Source organism: Culex pipiens, chromosome 3 (assembly GCF_016801865.2).
Source record: "Culex pipiens pallens isolate TS chromosome 3, TS_CPP_V2, whole genome shotgun sequence".
Lineage (NCBI taxonomy): Eukaryota > Metazoa > Arthropoda > Insecta > Diptera > Culicidae > Culex > Culex pipiens.
In genome coordinates, this window is record NC_068939.1 from 111,202,621 (window position 1) to 111,226,890 (window position 24,270).

Genomic DNA, 24,270 nt, shown 5'->3' on the forward strand with positions numbered 1-24,270 from the left:
TTAACTTTTTGGCCAATCGCAGTTTTTCTCATAGTTTTACGATTTTTCTAGAACAAACATTTTACAACGATAGTTTTTGCCCTGTAGGCCAAGAAGATGGCACTTTTTGGTCTCAATTTTGTCATATTCGGAATCCTCGGACAATTTCACGTAAGTTAGAAGTATTGGAGTTGTAATTTTGATTTAAAAAATAATTAAATAAAAAAAAATTTGAAAAAAGAAATAGATCTTATTTACCCTATGATCAACACGTCAAATGCTGTATCAAGTAGGCGAAAACTTGTTTTACCCCTAATCCAACAAAATGCAAAATAATATTTTAATTCATTCTGAATGGCATTTTTTCCAATCAAATTCAAAATTCCAACACCTCAATCTAATGTAAAATTTTCTGAGGATTCTGAGGAATTGAGACCAAAAAGTGCCGCTATGGAGGCCTACAGGGCAAAAACTAACGTTGTAAAATATTTGTTCTAGAAAAATCGTAAAACTATGAGAAAAACTGCGATTGGCCAAAAAGTTAAAACCGTAGGCTTATAGTCCATGAAATTCCCTAACTTTTGACCTATGGGAGTATGGGTGTTGGAGGCTGTTGCCAAAAGTTATTAAGGTTTTAAAAAAATCCATTTTCAACAGTAATTTGCAAAAGCTATGAGAAAAAGTCAAACCAATCCTGGATGTCTATAACACATTTTGAAGGGCTTCAAAAGTCCATTCGAATGCATCTAAGAGAATTGGAATTGATGAAGTTTTACGAAAATGCGAGCAATTTTAAGATTTTTCATGTTTTTTGGACCTCAAACTTCAATGCCCGTTTTAACCCACTTCCCTTTGTTGTAGAGGGCTCATATTTGGCATGAGTTCATCTCATGTATAGACAAACAAACCCTGAAAGTTTCATTCAAATCGGAGCACCTCGATACGACCTGTTTCACATCGGTGAAAAACTCGCTCTTAATAATCAAAATATAAAATTTTACGAAATCAAAGGATTAAATTTTCATCAGTACGAAATGCAACATTGTCATAAAAAGTTATCACTTTTCCGATTTTCAAACAATTTTTTCTAAATTCTAAAGCCTACAAAAAAGATGTTATTGACACGTATGCATAATTTTATAATATTTAAAAACAAACCTGTTCAATTTTCTACTTGAAAAATTGACAAAGAAGAATTCCGTTTTGATACTTAACATAATGATTAAAAAATTCAAAAGAAAAAATTGAAATAAGCTCAATCATTTTGCTCAACAATCTGGCAAAACTTATTGTAGATCTACTCAATTGAAATTACAAAAGCTGCAACAAGTTCAGTCACGTACACCATCCTGATTTTCCTTATCCGACCTTGAATACTTCACCATAAAACCCACATAACAGTGATCAAGTGACACCGATTAGTATATTTTTAGCACATTACGCAAAGTTCAGTCCAGTTGATAAACTTCCTTCCACAAAATAACCCACTCTATTTGCTGCCTCTTATTTGCAAGTCAGCCCGTTGTCATTAATTAACACCGCTCAACCAAAACACTTTGTAATCACACACTCATACCCCATCCAAGTTCATTATCACCTGTTATCAGCTGTACCTCCACCTCCAACGTCGTTATCATCCCACTTTATAGTCGTCTTATTTCGGGTAAATTGTATTGCTTAAAAAAATCACATGATAGTATTACACTTGAGTCGCGCTGCAGCGTGTCGTCCACTTGAGGCCACTTGTACTACTGACTCAATAGAACTGCCCGACCCGCTGCAAACAATGGTTCATTGGGCAAACCTGTCCAAACGTGTTACGGCGTCCCCCGGTCAGCGAGAGCAACGCTTGGTTGTGTGAGTGTGCAAGTGTAGCAGCAATCAGCTGGTCACTTGTTGTTGATTGCGCCGCCGCCGTGTTTTGTTTTGCACTTGCACTTTCGTTTCACTCTCTTTGCTCTGCGCTCCGCTCCGCTCAGTTCTCAACCCGATGAGAGGCGTGAGTACACGCAAGCAAGCGCGTGCTCCTTTGCGTAGGTATTTTCATGCGCGGATTATTCAAGAGCTTCGGAGCTTGCGCGACTGAGCAACAAAAGCGCGCCTGATAATGACGAACACCAGCGCGGATGAAAACGCGTTCCGCGTGCTGTGAGTGGAAGCGATTCACTGTCACGGTCAATGTTCCGCGGTCGTTGGTCCAGTTATGGCGCAGCCTCCTCTCCGTTTAAGCATGAGTTTATTCACTATCTCTTAAGGCATGATTCTATAGGAAAATGCTGCCTTTTTGCCTTCCTCACTTTACTGAGGAAAGGCTATAAAATCACTTGAAAAACGAACTTCTTAATTTGACCTCCTAGACCCACCTTCACGTATACATATCGACTCAGAATCAAATTCTGAGCAAAAGTCTGTGTGTGTAGGGATGTGGGTCTGTGCACCAAAAAATATGCACTCGATTATCTCGGCGCTGGCTGAACCGATTTGGACCGTTTTGGTCTCATTCGATCCGTCTTGGGGTCCCATAAGTCGCTATTGAAAATTATAAAGTTTAGTTAAGTACTTCAAAAGTTATGCTAAAAAAACGATTTTGACAAAAGTCCGGAAGATTGTAAAAAGGGTGGTTTTTGTAAGAAAACCCGCCATGCTATACATTTTTAGAAAGGTAATAAAGAGACCTTTCCAACGCGTCAAAAACATCTAAGATCTGACAACCCTATCAAAAGTTATAAGCACTTAAGTGTTATTTATGCACTTTTTGGACGCCGGATCTCAGATATTTTGATAAAAACGTTGTCCGGATCTACCATGCGACTTGTCGTTGGATAGGTAATCGAAAGACCTTTCCAACGAGTTCAATAGATTGCAGATCTGACAACCCTATCAAAAGTTATACGCACTTAAGTGTTATTTATGAATTTTTTTCAGGCAGAATCTCAGATATTTTGACGAGAACGTTGTCCGGATTTATCATGCGACTGGTCGTTGGATAGGTAATCGAAAGACCTATCCAACGAGTTCAATAGATTGCAGATCTGACAATCCTATCAAAAGTTATAGGCACATAAGAGCCCTGAATTATGATGATCTTACTACCCAATCTGATGGTATGAATCAAGTTGATAGAACACTGAAAGGTCCGTCCTTTTGTATCTATTTTGGATAGCATTACTCTCTAAATGTGAGGAAGGCACCAACCACCTAAGGGTGGATTAAGTAACGTTTTTTGATTGATTTCGATGTTAATTCAAAGTTTCAATTTTTTTTAAATTATTTCTAAAAATATTTATTATACAGTCCTAATTCGATTATCCGAGGACCTGGAAAAATGTCCCTTCGGTTATGCGGGTATTTTCGATGTCTTATTTTGGGTCGTGGACCTAAAATATGACCCCTAAAATGCTAAAAAAATTAAAATTTTAAACGGTCAACCATTGGAATTTGACAACAATCGGGTTGCAGAACTTGGATTTGATTAAATAAGAAAATAAAAATAAGAAAGAGGCAGAATAAACTAAATTCCAAAATTAAGCCGTATCAGGCTGGTACAAATATTTTAAAACTTTTTTTCAACCCTCCCCCCCCCACCCTACAAAATCGGCTCGAAAAATCGATTGGCAAAACAATTTGTTTCTAAAAACTAAAAAAATCAAAATCAGTGGAAATTCAAGTACAATCAACTTAAATAAATTTAAAATTCATTTCCTGCGTTTAGAATCATTTGAGTAAGAAATTTTGTAAATTTTTCGATGAACAATACCGCAACAAGTTTTTTCTTCACTAAAATTTTTATTTTCGTCAAGTCTTGCATTTTTTATGAAAACAAATGATTGCAAAACAACTGAAGTAGTTGTTGTTTGGTTGAGCGTTTTAGCAGAATGCATTTGTAACTGAAGTAGTTTAAAATACATTTTAGAAAACTTTGTTCTTTCAAATGTTGAGACTATGGCTTGTTACTTAAATTTTTATATTTTGTTGCCCTCCCCTGAACCCCGGCCAGTCGAGTGGTTTCAACATTTGAATGGAAAAAAGTGTTTTAAAATGCATTATACACCTGTCCAGTGTTTTTGCAATCATTAGTTTTCAAAATATCTTAGTAGGTATTGACGAAAATAACATAAACTTTGAAAAATATTTGCAACGGCCTTATTATATTTTGGACTAAACATGTTTTCATTTATCATTTTAGAACTTTATAAATAATGTATTTTCCATAAACATCAATCAATATACCCACCGATTTACTGATAATCAACTCATTTTCGATAAATTTCAGTGTTAAAATTGTAAATACATTGATTGAAACCCGCCAAATTCAAATTGAGATATCTAAAACCAGACACCGAAAGGCACGGAGATATTTTCAGAAAGTATGTACTTTTAGATGCTTTGTTTGGTTTTGCGCCATTTTGAAAACAAGCAACTTGAAAATAGACTTAAATAATAAAATATGGGTAATTAAAAAATATATTATCAAATTAACTAATAAATTTATTCACTGGAATTTGTTCTTTATTCCTTCAATTAAAAAATATGGTGACAAAATAGTAGTTTATGCAACAAGTTGCAAAAAGAAGATTTTTTCAGCACGAGTCATACATTTATCCAACCAGGTTCACCGAGTTGGATAATTATGACAAGTGCTGAAAAAATCAACTTTTGAAACGAGTTCCATACAATTTTTTTTGCAATTACGAAAAACACCCTTTGAGTGGAATTATAAGTCAAATGTTCATGTATTTTGTCAATTAACCTTTTAAAACAAAATAATGTTGAAAAGTATTACCTTTCTAAACAAGTGCTGAAAAGTTCAACTTTTCAGCATCCATTTCAGTACTTGTTTCGAAAAGTAATACTTTTCAATTTTTTTTTGATTTGAACGATTTATTGACAAAATAAATGAAAATTTGACTTAAAATTGTTGTTTTTCGGAATTGCAAAAAATGCTATATGGAACTCGTTGCAAAACTTGATTTTTTCTGCACTCTTCGTATTTATCCAACTCGGTGATCCTCGTTGGATAAATGTACGACTCGTGCTGATAAAATCCTCTTTTTGCAACTTGTTGCATAAACTACTATTATCGATGTAAACAATAATACAAAAGCAATCAAAAATGCAATTACAGCTTCAAAAATACGTTTTCGCCAGAAATCATGTTATACATAGCTTAATGAGAAGCAAGTTTTCCACAAAAGTATTGGTAGATAAGATTTTTTTAAGTGGCAGTCGGCGGTTTGGATGGAAATAGAAAAAAACATGAAATGGAACATAAAATCGATAATTATTGTTATAAATACATTTTAAACGATTGTTAAAATAGAAAATTTTAGGGATGTTCATTATATTATGATATTTTTTAAATTTATGCAGTAACAGAATTGTTAACAGGATTTTTATATTTTGTTATTCTTTTTGCATGAACATTTTCAAAACTGAACATAAAGTTTGACATTTGGTTTAAATTTATTAAGGTGAAGACTTCAATCATTGGCAGGATATACATTTCTCTTCGTTTACAATATTTTCACAGAATTCATTCTAGAAGTTTTTTAAATAGTGCCCTAAACAGTTATTATATAAAAATTAGGAAATTTCAACAAATTAATTCACATCAAGTTTTTACCAAAGACTAAAAACCGCTCGAGAAAATGATTCTATGTAATTGTTTCGATGTGAAACGGGGAAGGAAATTAATTTTAGGTTATAGGAAAATGGCTTAGAACTGGCGTCACGTTTCACCTTATTTTTTGACATGAATGCACAAAATAATTCAGAATGTTTATACAGGGACAACAAATTATGATTTCACGAAGAAAATCTCTCAGGAAGGCCCCTTCGCGTGCGCTCGAACCCGCGGTAATCAATTGATTTGTTTTGGCTCAAGTGTGCGCTCGTGTGTGGAATTTGCCTGCCTCCCGACCCTCGCGATAGTGGCTTCAACTAGCCGACTGTGACTTACCCATCGTGTGAATCCTGTTGGCCAAAGGAGGAACAAAAATCTTCACCTCGTAATAAGAATCGCTCAAGGAACACACAACCTCCGAGGCAAACCCGCTTATCACTACTGAATCGGCTTCTTAGCCGCTCTGCTGGCCACCTTCAAGTTCGCGCTTATCACACCTTAGAAGAGACTCTTGTTCAATTATTCGGCAAGTCACCAAAAACGGTGACGTCACGCACGGTGATAAGCCGACCCGGCGACTGCTCTCTATTGTTTCGTTTTTTTGGTGGCTGCGCGCGTTCGCTCACGTTTGACTTCTGCCCGTGGTACCAAAGCAAGACGCCGATTAAGACTGATTAAGGCTGTGTGTGCGTGTGTGATGTGACGCGATGCTATGCTGCTCCTTATCAGGCAGCATGCGGTGACGAGATGATGCTTTGCCTTTCCCTGGCAGGAGAAGAGTGGCTTATCAATAGATTAGCAATTAAATGTGTAGTGGAGGCACTCGCAATACAGAGAAGCGCGCAATTTGCGCATGTGAATGTGAGCGGAAGAGAATATTCAGATGCGTTACTTTCACGCAAATAAAGCGTTCATTTCAGAGGATCCCGTGTTTGACAGGTTTTGGTTAGAATATACAAGAATGATTTTCATAGCTCTTTTTTCAATTCGACCTTCGTTTGACGAGTTTTAAAGATAGCAAAATATTTTATGTGTGTCCAAATATATTTGAATATTAAAGCTAACATCCTTATTTTATTTCATCATTTGCCGTTGCAAATATTTTTTAAGTTATATATATGTCCCACGACCATGATCAAAGTCGAGATTACGAGCCATGGTTTCAAAACTTTAATTAAATAAGTGTTTTAAAATGTTTCATACACCTGGCCAGTTGTTTTGCAATCACTAATATTTTCTGCCCTCTATTTTTTCAGACCAATTTTTAAGGGAGGGGGAAGGAGCAAAATAACAAAAAATCAAAAATCAAACCATCCACATTAACGACCCCCGGGTCTTTTGTGGTCTCTATTGCAAGTTTCTGCTCGAACCTAGGAGTCCGAAGGCTTGAATGGGGAGAGCACCCAAACCTCTTTCTACTCCAAGGAACCTTCCACCCCAGTGTTTGAACTGACGACCTTTGGATTGCGAGTCCAACCGCCGCCAGCGATTCCACCGGAGTAGGCTTGGTTTGGTGTGTTGTTTGTACTTATGGCATGGAGACGACTCCTACACCTCGAATGACTTAACGGCCTAATAACCAAGGCCGGGACCGACATTTTACTTCCTCATCCGATGGAAGGTTGGAGCAGATGGGAATCGAACCCAGAATCATCCGCTTACAAAGCGGACAGCGTAACCATTCGGCCACGCACTGCCAGATTTGAATTTTTTCTTCTATTATTGGGCCTAATCTTGGAGCCATTTAAGCCAAGTTTAATTTGTAAAAAAAATATTCCAAGTTATTTCCGTCTGCTCGGGTAGTACACTAAATCCCCCATGTGCGCTCTTTTTGGGGGGTCGCACACCGGGGGAGAGCGCAATTCGGGGGAGCGTTATTTCGGGGTTTGAGCGCAAACGGGGGGAGCGTTATTTCGGGGTTTGAGCGCAAACGGGGGGAGCGTTATTTCGGGGTTTTGGCGTAAAATGGGGTTTTCTTTTTTATTGTACTTTATTTACAAATAAATGAAATATTTATATAAGGGGTCATCCACAAAGCACGGGTATCCAAGAACTCCCGGAAGTCATGCCCTAGATATCTACCTGATCAACGGGGGTCTATATTGGTATATTAACCATCGGTATAGCTTCCGGTAGCTTCAGTGAACCACGATGGATATTCTGGGTTACGTTGGATTGTTATGGGCCCTCCAGGAACTCCCGGTTGTTATGACCTGATGATCTACCTGATCGACGGGGGTCTATATGGATGTATTAACCATCGGTATAGCTTCAGGTAGCTTCAGTGAACCACGATGGATACCCTTCGCCATGTTGGATTGATATGGGTCCTCCAGGAACTCCCGGGAGTTATGACCTGATGATCTACCTGATCAACGGGGGTATATATGCATATATTACCCATCGGTATAGCTTCAGGTAGCTTCAGTGAACCACGATGGATACTCTGGGGTACGTTGGATTGTTATGGGTCCTCCAGGAACTCCATGGAGTTATGACCTGATGATCTACCTGATCAACGGGGGTCTATATTGGTATATTAACCATCGGTATAGCTTCAGGTAGCTTCAGTGAACCACGATGGATACTCTGGGGTACGTTGGATTGTTATGGGTCCTCCAGGAACTCCATGGAGTTATGACCTGATGATCTACCTGATCAACGGGGGTCTATATGCATAAATTACCCATCGGTATAGCTTCAGGTAGCTTCAGTGAACCACCATGGATATTCTGGGCTACGTTGGATTGTTATGGGTCCTCCAGGGACTCCCGGGAGTTATGACCTGATGATTTACCTGATCAACGGGGGTCTATATGGGTGTAAAAATCATCGGTATAGCTTCAGGTAGCTTCACTGCACCACGATGGATGCTCTAGAGTTCGTGGGATTGTTGGACCCATATAGAGCAACCCTCGTTGATCAGGTAGATCATCAGGTCATAACTCCCGGGAGTTTCTGAAGGACCCATAACAATCCAACATACCCCAGAATATCCATGGTGGTTCACTGAAGCTACCTGAAGCTATACCGATGGTTAATATACCAATATAGACCCCCGTTGATCAGGTAGATCATCAGGTCATAACTCCATGGAGTTCCTGGAGGACCCATAACAATCCAACGTACCCCAGAGTATCCATCGTGGTTTACTGAAGCTACCTGAAGCTATACCGATGGTTAATAGACCCATATAGACCCTCGATGATCAGGTAGATATCTTGGACATGACTTCCGGGAAGTCTTGGATACCCAGATTTGTGGATGGCCCCTTATCCGTGTTTTGTGGATAACCCCTTATACAAATGTTTCATTTATATATAAATAGAGTACATTTAAAAAGAAAACCCCATTTTACGCCAAAACCCCGAAATAACGCTCCCCCGATTTGCGCCAATTAGAGCGTTATTTGGGGGGAGCGTTATTTCGGGGTTTGAGCGCAATTCGGGGGGCGCAAAACGGGGGAGGCGCAATCGGGGGGAGCGTATTTAGGGGATTTAGTGTACTACGTTTCTGTTGAACTTTAAATTGTTTGCAAATTTCATTACAAAATGTGCATTGTGCCCAAGGGGTGTAAATACTTTTTTTGCATTCTGTATTAAAATATCAAAATATTGTGTTAAAACAAAACGCAAAACGGATAACTCAATTCGTCCCCGAATCACTCCTGATGAGTTTAAAATTCTAGTTCGAGTGAACAAATTAGCTGAGACTGTGAAGCGATTTTATAAAGCCCTTAAACGTTCCAAATTGTATTCCATCAACAGAAAAAACTTAAAAAGAATATTTTTTTACAATTTCCACATACAAATTTGGCTTATAATTGTCACAGGTCCTGAATTTTGACAAGTCTGAAACTAATCTCATGTTAAATTTACTTTTATTTACTAAGGTTTGATTTTCTTATCTTAAAAGTACATTTTTTATACATTACAGAAACAAATTTTCAAGCGAATATGTATGGTCAGCAGATATGCAATAGGGTGTTTGTGGAGCGATCGGTATAGACCCGTTTTTTTGCAAATAATTTTAAAATTATTTAGAAAACCTCACTTTTTCGTTTGTTTTCCATATTCCAACAAAAGTTAAATCTAATACAATATGGTTGAAATTAAGAATATACTTTTATACCTTTCATGAAGAAACTAATCTTAAATGAAAAAAAAAAAATAGTTTCTTTTAAAGGAAACACAATAGCTTATAGGACTTTTTTTTTTTTTAAAACTCAAAATTTTATATCACTTTAGCGCTTGCAGAGCACTTTTTTTAAATGTATTTTTAGACCACAGAATTGTATAAGAGGTCAAAACTGGGTGGTGAAAAGCGGCACCATTCTCAAATGTCAAAGCGGGACCATTTTTCCATTCGTCAAAAAAATGCAAGTATTGTTGTTGACCATTACAAAAATCAATAAAAAAAAATTGACGGCTTTTTCAAGGATGCAAACAGTCGGTGATTGTTGATTAGTAATTTATCTAATCAATTAGCCCTATCATTCAATTTTCATCTTGGGACGGCGAAAGACGTCAGAAAATTAAACCAAAATAATGAGCTAATTGACAAAAACTCAGCGCTAATCAATTCGTGTACAAATTGTAGATTAACTGTGTCTCACATTATATTGTACAAAAAGTTACAGAATATTTGACTTTAAAATGTGAACACCAAATCTTGGAGCTTTCGACCACATGCTGTTCTTCGCCACCGTAAAAAAAGAAAAAAAAACCCTTTTATCCGATCAAATCTTGCAGAACTCACAATTTTCCAGCAAACAATGTCATAAACTAGTCAAAATAAAACACTTATAAAGTATTATAAAGTAGCTCATTTACACGTAGGAAAAAAGTCATGCTTGTGCTTGAACAGCCTCAGCCTGTGTGGATGTAAACAAAGTGTGATCATTCGGAAATTACGTTACGCATGTAATGCATGTGATTTTTTTTTGCTTTCCTGATGACTGATGAGAGGCTATTAAATCACTCAAGAAGTGCACTTTTAAAAGATGTGGGGATGTTTATTAAAAAAAATATGTACGTAATTGTTTTCAGATTTGGCTGAACGAATTTCATCCGGAAGTATTTTACTCGGTCCAGTTTCGGGTCCCACAGCCTGGTATTGAACATCGTAAAGTTTCATTAAGTTGTTTAAAAGTTCTTATTAAAAAACTATTTAGACGTATAAAAAAGAGTGATTTTCAACATAACCTCAAATGGCCGGGTCAAATCACCACGAAAGAGCCGTGTAGAGGGTTGCCATTTTCTTCAGAGGCGATGTTTTTTTTCTTGACAAAAAGTCTGCAATTTTTTGAAATCGGAAATTTAAATTTCAAACGGAATTAATATATAAAGATCAGAAAGGCACCAACCAGTTTAAGGTGAATTAAGTAATGTTTATATAGTATAAAGGCATATTTGAACTGAAAATAATGGTCCTGTTTCCCAAAAACTGGTATTGAAATGTTGCCGGATTGCGAAATATCTTGGTCAAACAAGTATTAGGCCGTTGCAAATATTTTTTGAAGTTTATGTCCCTCGCCTCTGACCAAAGTCGAGGGGGGAGGGGGGGAGTTTGAAAATTTAATTTACCAGCCATGGTTTCAACATTTGAATGAATAATTTGTTTTAAAATGCATTATACCCCTGTCCAGTTGATTAAAATCATTAGTTTTCAAAATATATAAGTATTGAGGAATTTTTTTTTGCGAAAAAAAAAGTTTTTGCGCTGCTGTGTATTGAAATTTTATAAAAAATTCTAGATATTTTTAATCCAGCCCAACCATGCTAAATATGATTATCAATGCAGAAAAAGGCATTTTAAATTGTTTTCAATTGATTCGACTTCTTTTTTCATCAAAATTTTTAAGTTTTTTGAAAAAAAAAATTTGTCCTCTAATTTTTTTGGACAAATTTTGAAGGGGGGTAGAGACATTAACTTTGAAAAATAATTGTAATGGCCTTATCAACAAAAAAAAATCCACACCGTATAATTACAAATATTTGACCATCAGTTAAGTGGAAGCTCTCTCCATCCAATCCCAGAATGTTGCTCCAGAGTTGCGAGTTGAACCCGATGAACTCTGTAATCAGTGCGGTCTGTTATGCTGGCACAGCCAATTAAGCGACGTAATCGACATGTTTACGAGAACAGATTACGGCTGCGTCACGCGTTTGATTCATAATTAGCATTATGTTTCACTCATAAACTCTCACAACTCACAAGGTGCATTCATTTGAAGCGTAGTAAATGCAGCGGAAATAAACACCGTATTTGTTTATAGTAGCTTGATAAGAAGAGTCAATGAAATGAAACATTTGTTTTTCGGGAAATCAAGCTTATCAAGCGTAGATTGTGCAATGAATTGTTATTTAATTCGTATGAGTCATTAGTCATATTTTCAACAAATTTTAGATTATTTGTAATGGTTTTATTCCCAAAAAAGCGTTCAATTCAACTGAGGAGACACGGTGACGTTTCAAACTTTCCTTTGAATTTAATTTGATTCGATAATTTCACCTCTCCGGCTGTTGCTGGGCGCACCACCGATGGGCTCTCTCAATTGAAAGTAAAAAATGACCATCCACCACAAGCAAAAAAAAAACAGACTTCAGTCGATAAGACGGAAAAGCAGGCAGTCCCGCGTGGCCCGGCCTGACATTATAGACGAGTTTCATTTTCATTACGAAAATCGACCCCACGTGAAAGGGAAAACTGGCACTGCGCAATGCTCGTAAGTGGTGGACAAACGTGACGACGGCGGTGATGTTACAAGAAATGAAAATGAAATCTGGTTTTCTATCGGATCGATGAACGACGGTGGCAGCTGGCCGTGGATAGTGGGTGAAATGGTGGGAAATTTTGTCAAACATTTTAGTTTATTTTTAATTTTTTTTTACGATTTAATCTGTTTCAGACATATGTTATGTTTTTCATGAATTTAATAAACTTTTTTAAAATAGTTATGTGTTTTTTATTTTGCAATTCCTCAGCTCAAATTAAAGCAACAAAAATAACAAAATAAATTTGGCAGATTATCTCTTTCGAAATTCTCACAGTGCATCGACCGGAATGGATGAATGAATGTGATCATAGGTTCCCGTTCCCCGTCAACTCCACAAGCCTACCTCATCCCCGCAATAGCCTCAGCTGATCGGCCACTACTTCTCCAACAGCCTCGTCACGATCGTGCCCCTCGTCGTAGCCATCCCATTAGTTTGGACGTCACTTTCCCCCACAGCATCAGCTGGTGGTGGCACTCTCCCCTGGCAACCCTCCTCCAACCCAGCCCCCCACCGGCCAGCATAGATTAACGGTTTTAAGCTTTAAAAAGTTCGTCACTCTGCAAATCCAGCTGGATTACGGCCCCGGCCTCAACGACTACGACGACGGTGATGCGTGACACACATTTGGCGCCCGTGGAGAGGTGAAAAAATCGGTCAAATTCATGCTTTCGATGGAAATCAACTCCAGACAGCCGTGCCAACACCGCCGCCGTCACCGTGGAGGCTGGTCATGGTTTTGGCTGCGGAGACAGGGAAGTTGAGTTCATAAAAAAGCACTGATTGATCCACGTAATAAGCTTTTCGGAGAGTCCTCTGAGAATTTTACATTTTCTGTATTTAACTCTTTAGTTTTAGGCTAATTATTGAATCTAGAACGAGTGATATATTTGCAACAGGTAAAGAAGTTTTGTTCCTTACAAATGATTGGCCAGTTCATCTAATTAGTGAATAACTCATCCTTAAATATCAGTTAACTAAACAACATAATTTGAAAATAATATTTATAAATATGGCATCCGATAGACAAACACCATCTCGTAATCTCATTTCAATCGCAATAAGCCTGAATGCCGATTATAGTATACCACATCATTTTTAGGAGCCTTGTTCCGATATTCACCAATTTAGTTTGACGATATGTACTCTGACTATTGTGAAATCAGGATTTGCTTATTGAATTCTACTGAAACTGAAATAAAACGAGTTCGAATCAGATGCAATTTTGGATTCTTTGAACCTCTAAGAATAGAAAAGACTTAGAAAACTTAAATTTTCCTGTTTCTTTTTCTTTAAGCCGCTGTATCTCAGCACCGAGAAGTCCAATCTTCAATGTGCAAATTTTCTGAACCTCTAAAAAAATATTTTCAGAAATGGTCAATCATTCAACTTTCGGTGGCTATATCTTGAAAACAAGGCCCTATATCAAAAAATCTGTAAAGTACTTTTCTATTGCAAATTCAATTTTACATGAAAAAATATGGTCCAAAAAATTTTATGAATGAAATTTAGATTTTTTACAAAAATCACTATTTTTTCTAAAATTTATAACTCAGCGGCAAAATTTTTGACCATATTTCTCTATGCTTCAAAAGTTGCGGGTTTTGGTCCCCTAAAACATATCAAAAATTTCGAATATCAAAAAATATGTTTTTTTTGGGAAATTGAGTTTTTGTGAAAAAAAAATTGATTCAAAATTAGCCATTTTTTTCCTTGTACCATTTTTTCTGGATATTCCTCAACAATACTTACAACTTTGCCGAAGACACCAAATTGATCAGAAAATTAATTCAAAAGTTACAGATTTTCGACTACAGTCATGCCACGGTTTTGCAAACCTCGGTTTTGCACTGCCCCGGTTTTGATTCGTACAGCTGCCACGGTTAAGCACGGCCCAGTGCTTAACTGAAGCACAGAGCTTATGGGATTTTGGCTATATGGGAGACATTGGCTATTATCTCATGAAAAATCATCAAAACTTCAAAAAAAAAAATATTGTGTTTTTGAATCGGGATGATGTCAGCTATCCATTGCAGTTATAATCACATGTATTTTTTTTACAAAATACGTATTTTTATTTTAGTATTTTGAAAATGCAATGTTTCTCAAAAAATACTCAAAATTATTGTTATTGCAATATGGGGATCAGATGATCGGGATTTTATCATACATTTCGAAAGTTTTTTTTTTTTTGAAAATACTCAACATTTTTACAAAACTACGTATTTTTGAAAAAGTACTAAATTTTTTTAACAAAACTACGTATTTTCGAAAAATTACTATTTTTTTTTACAAAACTACGTATTTTCGAAAAAGTACTCAACATTTAAGTTTTTTTGCAATATGGGTATCACATGATCAGGATTTTTGTCATACATTTCGAAAATTATATCACATTTTTTCAAAATACTAAAAGGTTTTCACAAAACTGCGTATTTTTGAAAAAATACTCAAAATTTCATTATTTTACAATATAGGTATCAAATGATCGGGATTTTTTCATACGTTTCGGAAGTAATAACACAAATTTTTGGAAATACTCAAAATTTTCACAAAACTCCGTATTTTCGAAAAAGTACTCAAAATTTCAGTTTTTTACAATATGGGTATCAAATGATAGTGATTTTTTCATACATTTCGAAAATTATAACACAACTTTTGAAAATACTATTTTTTTTTTACAAAACTATGTGTTTTCGAAAAAATACTCAAAATTTCAGTTTTTTGCAATAGAGCAATTCCAGCTCATAATCAGGAATTTTTCTGGTACTTTTGTACCCGACCCTCTCCGATTTCAATGAAACTTTTTAGACATGTTATCCTTGGCCTATATAAGCCATTTTTGTGTATATGGAGCTAGTTGCACTCGATAATGACATTTGAGAAGGTCGTAAGGGTTTTAAATATTTTTGTATTTTGTAAATTAAATATTGCTGAATCTCGAAGCCGTTACATCGTATCAAAAAGTGGTCAAAGGCAAACTTGTAGGAAATAAGACGGGCTTCTTGAAAAAAAATACACTGAAAGAAAAATACACGCCAATACTATGGGTTTTTTCAATTTTAAAGTTCAAAAGTTAAATTTTAAGGCGATGTCACGATTTTTTTTTCGCTCAAAATTTTTGTGAAAATAGCCGAAAATGTGACAAAAAGACTCACGAAAAATGCAGGATGGTATGTCTCTCCTAAAAAAAAAACCAAAAATTATTTACTAAAACGTTTTTTTTTGAAAAGTGGTCTAAACGTCAAAATTTTCAAAAACCGATAGTGGGAATCGATTTCCCAGACAATTTTATATAAAAGTCTTTATATTGACCATTGTCCTAAGTCCTATCTTTGTGAAGATATAGCGGTTTTAAAAATAAAAATGTTGAAAAAATAGGTTTTTTAGTGGTTTTTGGCAATTTCTGTTTGACATGCATGGAGAAAAAAGAGTTCCCGAAATCGTGAGGAAGCGTTCATGAAAATGAGAACCACGAATAAAGTGTTCAAATTTCATGGTACGTTTTTCAAAATCGTGCCATGGGATATGAACACTTTGTTCGAGGTACCCATTTTCATGAACGCTTGTTCACGATTTTGGGAACTCTTTTTTCTCCGTGTACTTGATTTTTCAGTCTCGTGAATATTTTTACCGGAAAGCTCGTCCAATTTCCCATAAGTTTGCCTTTGACAGCATTTCAACTGGAAGTATGAGCTTACAGATATAATAGTCAAGGCTGAAAACCCAAAAATAGCATGTCTAACGGCAAATCGTGTAACAGGCCAGGTTTTGATGGATCTAGATTAAATCGACCTTGCTGAGACCAAATATCGCGGTCACGAAGCCGGATTCCTTAAGGGAAGCGAGATATTCAAGATGGCGACCAATATGGCTGCTATATAAAGAAGTCAACAATATCACAGTATGGAGATTGTCGACGTGTCAATTTTATCTAATTTTGGGCAGCTGAACCCGAATATGACCATGAAAATCGGTCACGGCGACCCAGGGTCGTGTTATCCAAGATGGCGTCCAATATGGCGAAGAGAGAATCTTAACATAACATAACACTCAGCCAGGGTCGATTTAGTCTAGAATCTTTCGATTTAAGGTATATTTTCATGTGATTGTTCTCTTAAGCTCTCAAGAAGAACTTCTTAAAAGCTCTTTGAGTGCACTTAACAGTTCTTACCCTATATTTCACTAGGTTTATAATATAGCCTCTCAGGGTATTTGGGAGCTTTAAAGATAAGCGTAAATAGTATACTCTAATCACTGGCACAACATGCTGCGAATCATCTACGCGAAATGCCAAACAAGTTCTTCTAAAAGAGGAGTTAGAGCGGATGCATGTCTGGTCTAGATCCATCAAAACCTGGCCTGTTACACGATTTGCCGTTAGACACAAGAAAATGAGTCCTTTTTCGATTTCGTGCCTTGACTATAAGCGTGATTACATTGCTCATAACTGAAAATAGAATATTTTTTTCATTGTGGTAGAAACCTGGATAGGAAATAAGCTTACTTAAATATTGAAACGAGTCAAATTAAAAAGCAGTCAAAGACAAACATATGGGAAATTGGACGAGCTTTCCGGTAAAAATATTCACGAGACTGAAAAATCAAGTCTGTCATATAGAAATTGCCAAAAACCACTAAAAACCTATTTTTTCAACATTTTTATTTTTAAAACCGCTGTATCTTCACAAGGATTGGACATAGGACAATGGTCAATATGGAGACTTTTATGTAAAATTGTCTGGGAAATCGATTCTCACTATCGGTTTTTGAAAATTTTGACGTTTAGACCACTTTTCAAAAAAAAAACAGTTTTAGTAAATGATTTTTGTTTTTTTAGGAGAGACATACTATCCTGCATTTTTTGTCAGTCTTTTTGTCACATTTTAGGCTATTTTCACAAAAAATTTGAGCGAAAAAAGTCGTGACAACACCTTAAAATTTAACTTTTAAACCTTAAAATGGATAAATCCCATAGAATTGGCGTGTATTTTTCTTCCAGTGCATTTTTTTCAAAAAGCTCGTCTAATTTCCTACAAGTTTGTCTTTGACCACTTTTTGATACGATGTAACAGCTTAGAGATACAGCAATATTTAAATTACAAATAACAAAACTATTTAAAACCCTCACGCCCTTCTCAAATGTCATTATCGAGTGCAACTAGCTCCATTTACACAAAAATGGCTTATATAGGCTTAGGATAACATGTCTAAAAAGTTTCATTTAAATCGGAGAGGGTCGGGTACATAAGTACCAGAAAAATTCCTGATTTGAGCTGGAACTGCTCATGGGTATCAATTGATTGGGATTTTTTCATTCATTTCAAAAATTATAACACATATTTTGGAAAATACTCAATTTTTTCACAAAACTACGAAGCATTGTAAAAAAAAATGCTCAACATTTTTGTTTTGAACTGAACTGACTGAAATTTCGAGTATTTTTTTCGATAATACGTAGTTTTGTGATAAATTTGAGTATTTTCAAAAAAAAAAGTTATTTCTTTCGAAATGTAAGAAAAAATCTAGATCATTTGAGACCCATATTGTAAAAGACTGTTTTAAATATTGTTCGAAGATACGTAGTTTTGTGAAATTTTTCTTTTTTTTCAAAAATTTATGTTATTATTTTTGAAATGTATATGACCTTGAAAAAATTACGTAAAAAAATTGCATTTTAAAAACATAGGAAAAATAGATGGAAGGAAGTTTAGATGAATTTTTATAGGATTATAGTCATTTTTACTCATATAGCCAAAATCCCATAAGCTCTGTGCTCCAGTTATGCACGCCTCGGTTTTGCATCCCCCATATGCGGTGCTAAACCGAGGCATGACTGTATTTACGTACCATTTTTGTATGGAGATCTACCAAAATTGTATGGAGACTTGTTTTTGTGAACCAATTACACAAAATAGCTTCTTTGTTCATAGGGAAGGCTCCAACAAAGTTTGAGCTAAATCAAATAATACAAATAAAATCCATTTCCGGTTTTGGTAAATAACTGCTCACCTGAGAAGTTTGACTATCCTTTTTTATGTATTGTGCAACTTCAAATCTTTCCCCTACAAGAAGCGCAACTCCAAATCTTATGTTGAGTTGCGTCTCGAAAATGAAAGCGAAATGTGTCTAACCAGAGACTTCATCGGAGCCCAATTAGCGACCCTCGTGCCTCCGTTGCCGCCGGCCAGTATCTGACTCCACAGAAGGTAGGCCACTGCCACCACCATCAAATGTAGGAAGTGATTCCGTCAACATCTTTTGGTGGCCAGCCAACCAGCCCCAGACACTCGCGTGGACCACGCTGGCGATCGTGTTACCACATTTTTAATTCCCGTAAACGTACCCTATTTACATAGATTTTTTTTTTACTTCTTCCCTCCGTTTGACTGTCCCGATCTCTCTCTGGGCCAACCGACCTGGACCGGTCAGAGCCAAGCCGGGTAGTGGGCACCAGTTTTAGGAGGGGATACGTAAATTTGTTGCCGGGTTGACCGGCCCTCAGGCAGTGGGGTTGAGCGGAGGAAATTGAAACAAGTTTGTGAGATTTCGCTTTTATTTCCCGGTGATTTTTTATGGTTTAACTGTGGGCTGCTACTGTTGCCCTACTGTGAAGGAAACGTGTTGATACTTAGAAACAAAGTTATGATTTGGAAAAGATCGATTTCAATCATTATCATTCAGTTAAAGTCTACTAACTCATATAGCAGTAATGAGATGTTTTGACAATTTTTTGATATCTCGTAAAGCATTCAGTCTCATCATTGTCAAATTAAAAAAAAACATGTTTTTTTAGAAATTTGTAGCTTGGATCCTTGGTGATAGGGTGAAGTAAACAAGCATAAATAAAAATATTAAGGCTTTTGAGCAATTTCAGAAATATTTGTATACATAGAGCCAGTTGCACTCGAGAATAACATTAGAGAAAGGTGTAAGTTATTTCAATAATTTTGTACATCGTAATTTCAATATAGCTGTATCTCAAAGCAGTTACATAGTTCCAAATGTGGTTTGTTTCCGTGCAATTTTTTGGGAGATGAGATGTTGTCTCTTCTAAAAAAAAAAAACAAAAAATCATTAATTCAAACCGTTTTTGAATGTGGTCTGAACGTCCAAATTTGTCAAAAATCGAACGCGGGAATTTTACATAAAAGTCTCTATATTGGCCTATAAAAATAAATATGATGATTTCAGACCAAACTTGATTTTTCAGTCTCGTCCATATTTTTACCGTAAGCATCTGAGCAAAGCTTCAATAACAGTTTTATGAACGTATCAATTCAGGGGTAAGTTTAGGAGAAAAGTGATGTTTGGGGCTTTAAAAGCTCTAAAAAATAAAATAAATCGTTTTTTTTGAATAGTCAATTTGGACTAAGGGGTCAAAAGTTCAGCCATTTTAAGGGTAGAACATGTAGAAAATCACAAAATTTCATAAAACAGAAAAGTGGATTTATTAAAAGATTATTCTAAATCACTCCTGAAAGCTTGATAAAGATATTTTAGGGACCATTCATAAATCATGTGGACACTTTTTTGGAAATCTCCGAGTTGATTTACGTTTGCCACGATATCGATATGATGGGATGAACCAAATTGGCTGAAATTTTGGGGTGCCGACTCTCATAAAATATGCCGTGTGCATGACGAAGTCCGATTATGAAATTTTGCTTTTTGAAAACTTAAAAAAATAGCAAAAATAAAATAACTAGTGATTTTTTTATATGAAACGAAGTTGATTTTATAGCTGTCGGCCACCATTGCTAGTACCAACCACTAGTGTCTTCCTTTTTATCTGCAAGGACTTCGCCGCCCTGGGCTCCTAAGTGTATGAAAGTATGGCACGGAGCGACGGCGCCGAATACCCATATTTACACAAAGAATTTTAGAGCGCCCGCCGCGGGATTCGAACCGGTGACCTCTGGATTGGAGTCCAGTGCGCGGTCCGATTGATCCACACGGGCGGGACTATGAACAACATAAAAATATTTTTATTTTTTTTAAATAAACTTTTTAAAAATCGCCCTTCGTCATGCACGCAAGACTTTTTGAAGAGTCTTTATCAAAATTTTGAGCCGATTTGGTCGAAGCATTGTTGAGATATTGTAGCACCCGTTTTTCGAAACTGCTAACTTCAAATTACATCTCGGCATATATACAACCAAATGTCTTCAAATTTGTTTTGTTAATAAATGAAATTATGAAATAAAATTTGTTACTAAATGAACAATTTTTTTTTAAGTTTAAGTGTGTGCTCAAACCAATCTCTGACATTTTTCCAAATCTTGAAAAAGCGCAGAGATATAGTAATACAAACGCTGAAAATGGCAGGGATTTTTTTCTTTAGCCTCGCGATAAATTTGATAATTTCAGTTTTTCAAGGCAAATTTGTAAAGGACTATTGTAACCAAATTCGAAAATTGTCCAACTAGATGTTTTCCAAAGTGTTTTGGTCATGTTTTGGGTTTCTATCTAAAGTTATCATATAAACTTCAAAGTAAAGTAAAGTAAATCTTTCCCAGTTCCTGAAGGGAACACCCTTGAAGAGTATCGGGGCCGGCATTTACAAAGCGGATTCAGTGGCAGTTTCATTCTCAACTTAATGTTAACATGTTACGGTTAATGTTAACATTCCATAGGTCGCCTCCCTAAGGTGTCGTGATAAGGTCTAGTTTGTGACGATACACTACCTTCCCTTTACTAAGCAATCAATTCCAGAAAGGAAAAGATCACCAGTTGTGTTGGTCCGAGCTGGGATTTGAACCCCGATCTACCGCTTACTAGGCGGAAGCGTTACCACTGGGCTACCTGGCTCGGTCCTCAAATATGACCAAAATTAGATAGACACTTTGGCTCAATGTCTCTGAAACTTAACCCTGAAGGTTTGCTCAGATGCTTTCTCCAAATTTGGTCGAAGAAGGCGTAGACTGCGAGATAAAATGTTGGTGCCTTCGACAGAGTTGCTTGGATTTGCAAGTCCAACAACTTTCTAGAAGACAACAAAAAATCTTTAAAATATTGCTGGAGAGTTTCGAAAACACCCTAATCGTGAACCACCTTTATTTTTAAACCAAGCCAAAAGTTGTCTAATCCCATTTGCAACAACTCGTCTGCATACACCAAAGCTCAGAACTGCGCCATTTTTCGGAAAAATAATTGTCCGTTTAATTTTTCGATGTGGACCACTGTGCAATGATAGATAACCTTTGAAATAGGTACTTTCTTTTCCCTTAAGGTTAAACCGTTGATTATTTTCGAAGAAAATTGATCATCACTATAAAATTTTCTGTATAAAATTCAATTTAACAAATTTCAACATCAAAAGGAATCAGCAATATGCTGGGTGTTAATCACAGCAAAAAATAGTGTAATTTTGGAAGGTGTAATTTTAGAAGGTTGAATATTACCTCTTTTATGATGTAATTTTACCTCAATTAAGACTGAAAAAGTGACATTACACCAGAAAAGTGGTAAAATTACACATTTTCAGAGGTAAAATTACACATTTTCAGAGGTAAAATTACACATTTTTCTGACATAAAAGATGTACCCCTTCCCAGATGTAATATTACCATGATTTTTTTTTTCTGTGAAGTTCTTCAAGGCACTGAATGAATTTTCGATCTAAATCAAATGCGTTTAAAGAGTATCGTGCAAGCAGTAGTGATGGGGAGATGGATTTTTGTGGTGTTCTCTTTGTGCTGTGTTCGTGTTCATGTTCATGCCATGCATGCGGTGGGGGATCATTGTGCTAATGAATATTATTGCGCGTCAGTATCGTGTGAGCAGCAGTACCAGGATGATGGTTTTATTGTCGTGTTCGTTTTGTAATGTATTTGTGTTAAAATCTAGCTTGGTTCTTTGTGGTGATGGAATTGTTTTTGGTGGTGGTGGTGATGGTGTTAAATAATAAGAACATTCAATTTACTAACATTGAGTCCAAAACCTCCCTACAAACATCTATACCACTAGGTGACGTAGAGATCTCTGCGCATTCTAGATAGATGTTTACTAACATGCCTTCCAATCCCCGAGGTTAGCAAGGTACCGGCCAGGAGCCCCTTATCTTACTGGGTAGTATTACACGCTCATCTAACGATGAAAACATGGTATCTCCCGTGTTGGAATATTGTAACCGGATGAGAGTCTAGTGCTATTATACGTTTAATTACAGTTAAACAGCAAGATAAGCGTTGTGCAGCCATCCGGAATTGTGCGACCTTTATTGCTAATGCTAATGCTAATGCTAATGCTAATGCTAAATGCGTTTAAAAATTTATATAATTTTGTGGTACAATCATTGACGTCCTAGTTGACAATCATTGATAAATGACGATTTCCATAACTTTACAAGGAATGGGATTATCGTTACCAAAAGGAATGAGCATGTGTAGGGCACTATTCTACACGGAGATAAAAGAGTTCCCAAAATAGTGAACAAGCATTCATGAAAATGGGAACCACGAACAAAGTGTTTAAATGCCATGGTACGTTTTTCAAAATCGTATCATGAGAATTGAACACTTTGTTCCTGGTTCCCATTTTCATGAACGCTTGTTCACGATTTTGGGAACTCTTTTTTCTCCGTGTAAACAACTTGTAGAAGGAATTTTGTCAAAATATTGAAAGCGACGCAAAATTTATATCTTTGAACGAAGAAGCATGACAATTATGGAAGTCTTCACGTTAATCGTTCTAACGTTTAAAAGTTACCAAAATTTTAAGTGTCCTGAAATCATGTTTAGGTGTTTTTTGTTCGTTTTGGAGCAAATTTCAACCATTTTGCTACCTTATTTTTGTGATTTAGTGCTGGACTAGAAATAAAAAATTCACCGGGACACAAATGGTCATAGGAAGTAATTTAACTTATTTACACTGCATTTTTTTTTTTTTGAGTAACTCTAGAACTTGCAGAACAATATCGTTGTGGTCGTCGATGCCAGAGAAGTGCACTTTACCAAAGCCCGAAGGATAAAACAATGAAGCATAATGATGATTGAACTTGATTATACACGATGTAGGACTATATGCGCGGACAGGGAAGAATGCATTTCGCCGTGAAGCATTGTTTCCGTAATGAACGTTTCAAAATCACGTTCCGCACATTTGGATAATCTTGGGCAAGAACGTGGCGAATCTTGAACCTGCAGGTCTTATTTTCCACGAATTATGTGCGGTACGGTACGAGTTGATCTTGAAATTTGATCAAGGCCACTCTGTTAATACGTCGCATCACCGCTCTGGTTCCACGGGATTTATGCACGATACCTGCAAATGTTGAAAGTTACTTTTCCCCATTAATTACGGAAACCTTAAACATTCGTTCATGAAGTGTTCCGCCAATAATCGCCGTCCGGTTCCTTTCCAAAAGTTCGTTCTAATGTCAAACGGTGAGCTACGTGATTTCCTGTCCGTCGTGCGGTCGCGAACGACAAAGTCTGTGCGGCGACCCAATATCACCTTTCCCGGTCGGCAACAATTTCGCAGAGCTTTTTTTGCCCTCTTGTGGACCACCAGACAGCCAGCGTATTTGTGCCTTTGCGTGCTATGGTTTTTGTGTTTGGATGTTTATGAAATTCGATCAACTAAAAATGGTGAACTCTCCGGCCACGGCGCCAATCTAGAAGATTGGATCCTCCCCAGACAACGTGACTGTCGGTGATCAATCGGATCGGCTGCCGCCGACGGCTAGACATTGCTTGGTAGGCTGGTTGATTTGGACCTTGCCTTGGTCGTCGCGGTCAATTTACGTAATTATAGTTTGTGGACTGGTGTGTGAGGTGGTGACCATGTCACGGGGTGGCAAATTTTGTACTGGGGCATCTAAGTTACTAAGAGATAAATATTAAGAAGAGCAGAAGGGAGCATGTTGTATTGACATTATGGCAACACGTC

General features: G+C 36.6%; 1 protein-coding gene across 5 annotated transcripts in view; it reads right to left on the reverse strand.

The window, feature by feature from the left end:
- Positions 1 to 24,270, reverse strand: part of LOC120426314 (ecdysone 20-monooxygenase) — an 80,263-nt gene that overhangs the window by 9,861 nt on the left and 46,132 nt on the right. Inside the window, exon 1 of one of the 5 annotated variants that reach the window (XM_052710282.1) lies at positions 5,939 to 6,350. The exons of 2 other annotated variants lie outside the window; for them this stretch is intronic. In XM_052710282.1, the coding sequence (XP_052566242.1) occupies positions 5,939 to 5,942 (4 nt within the window). In that variant the 5' untranslated portion in view covers positions 5,943 to 6,350. Of the gene's footprint in view, positions 1 to 1,576; positions 2,171 to 5,938; positions 6,351 to 24,270 lie in introns of those variants that run through there. 2 more of the 5 variants (XM_039591073.2, XM_052710285.1) reach the window with 2 other exon arrangements.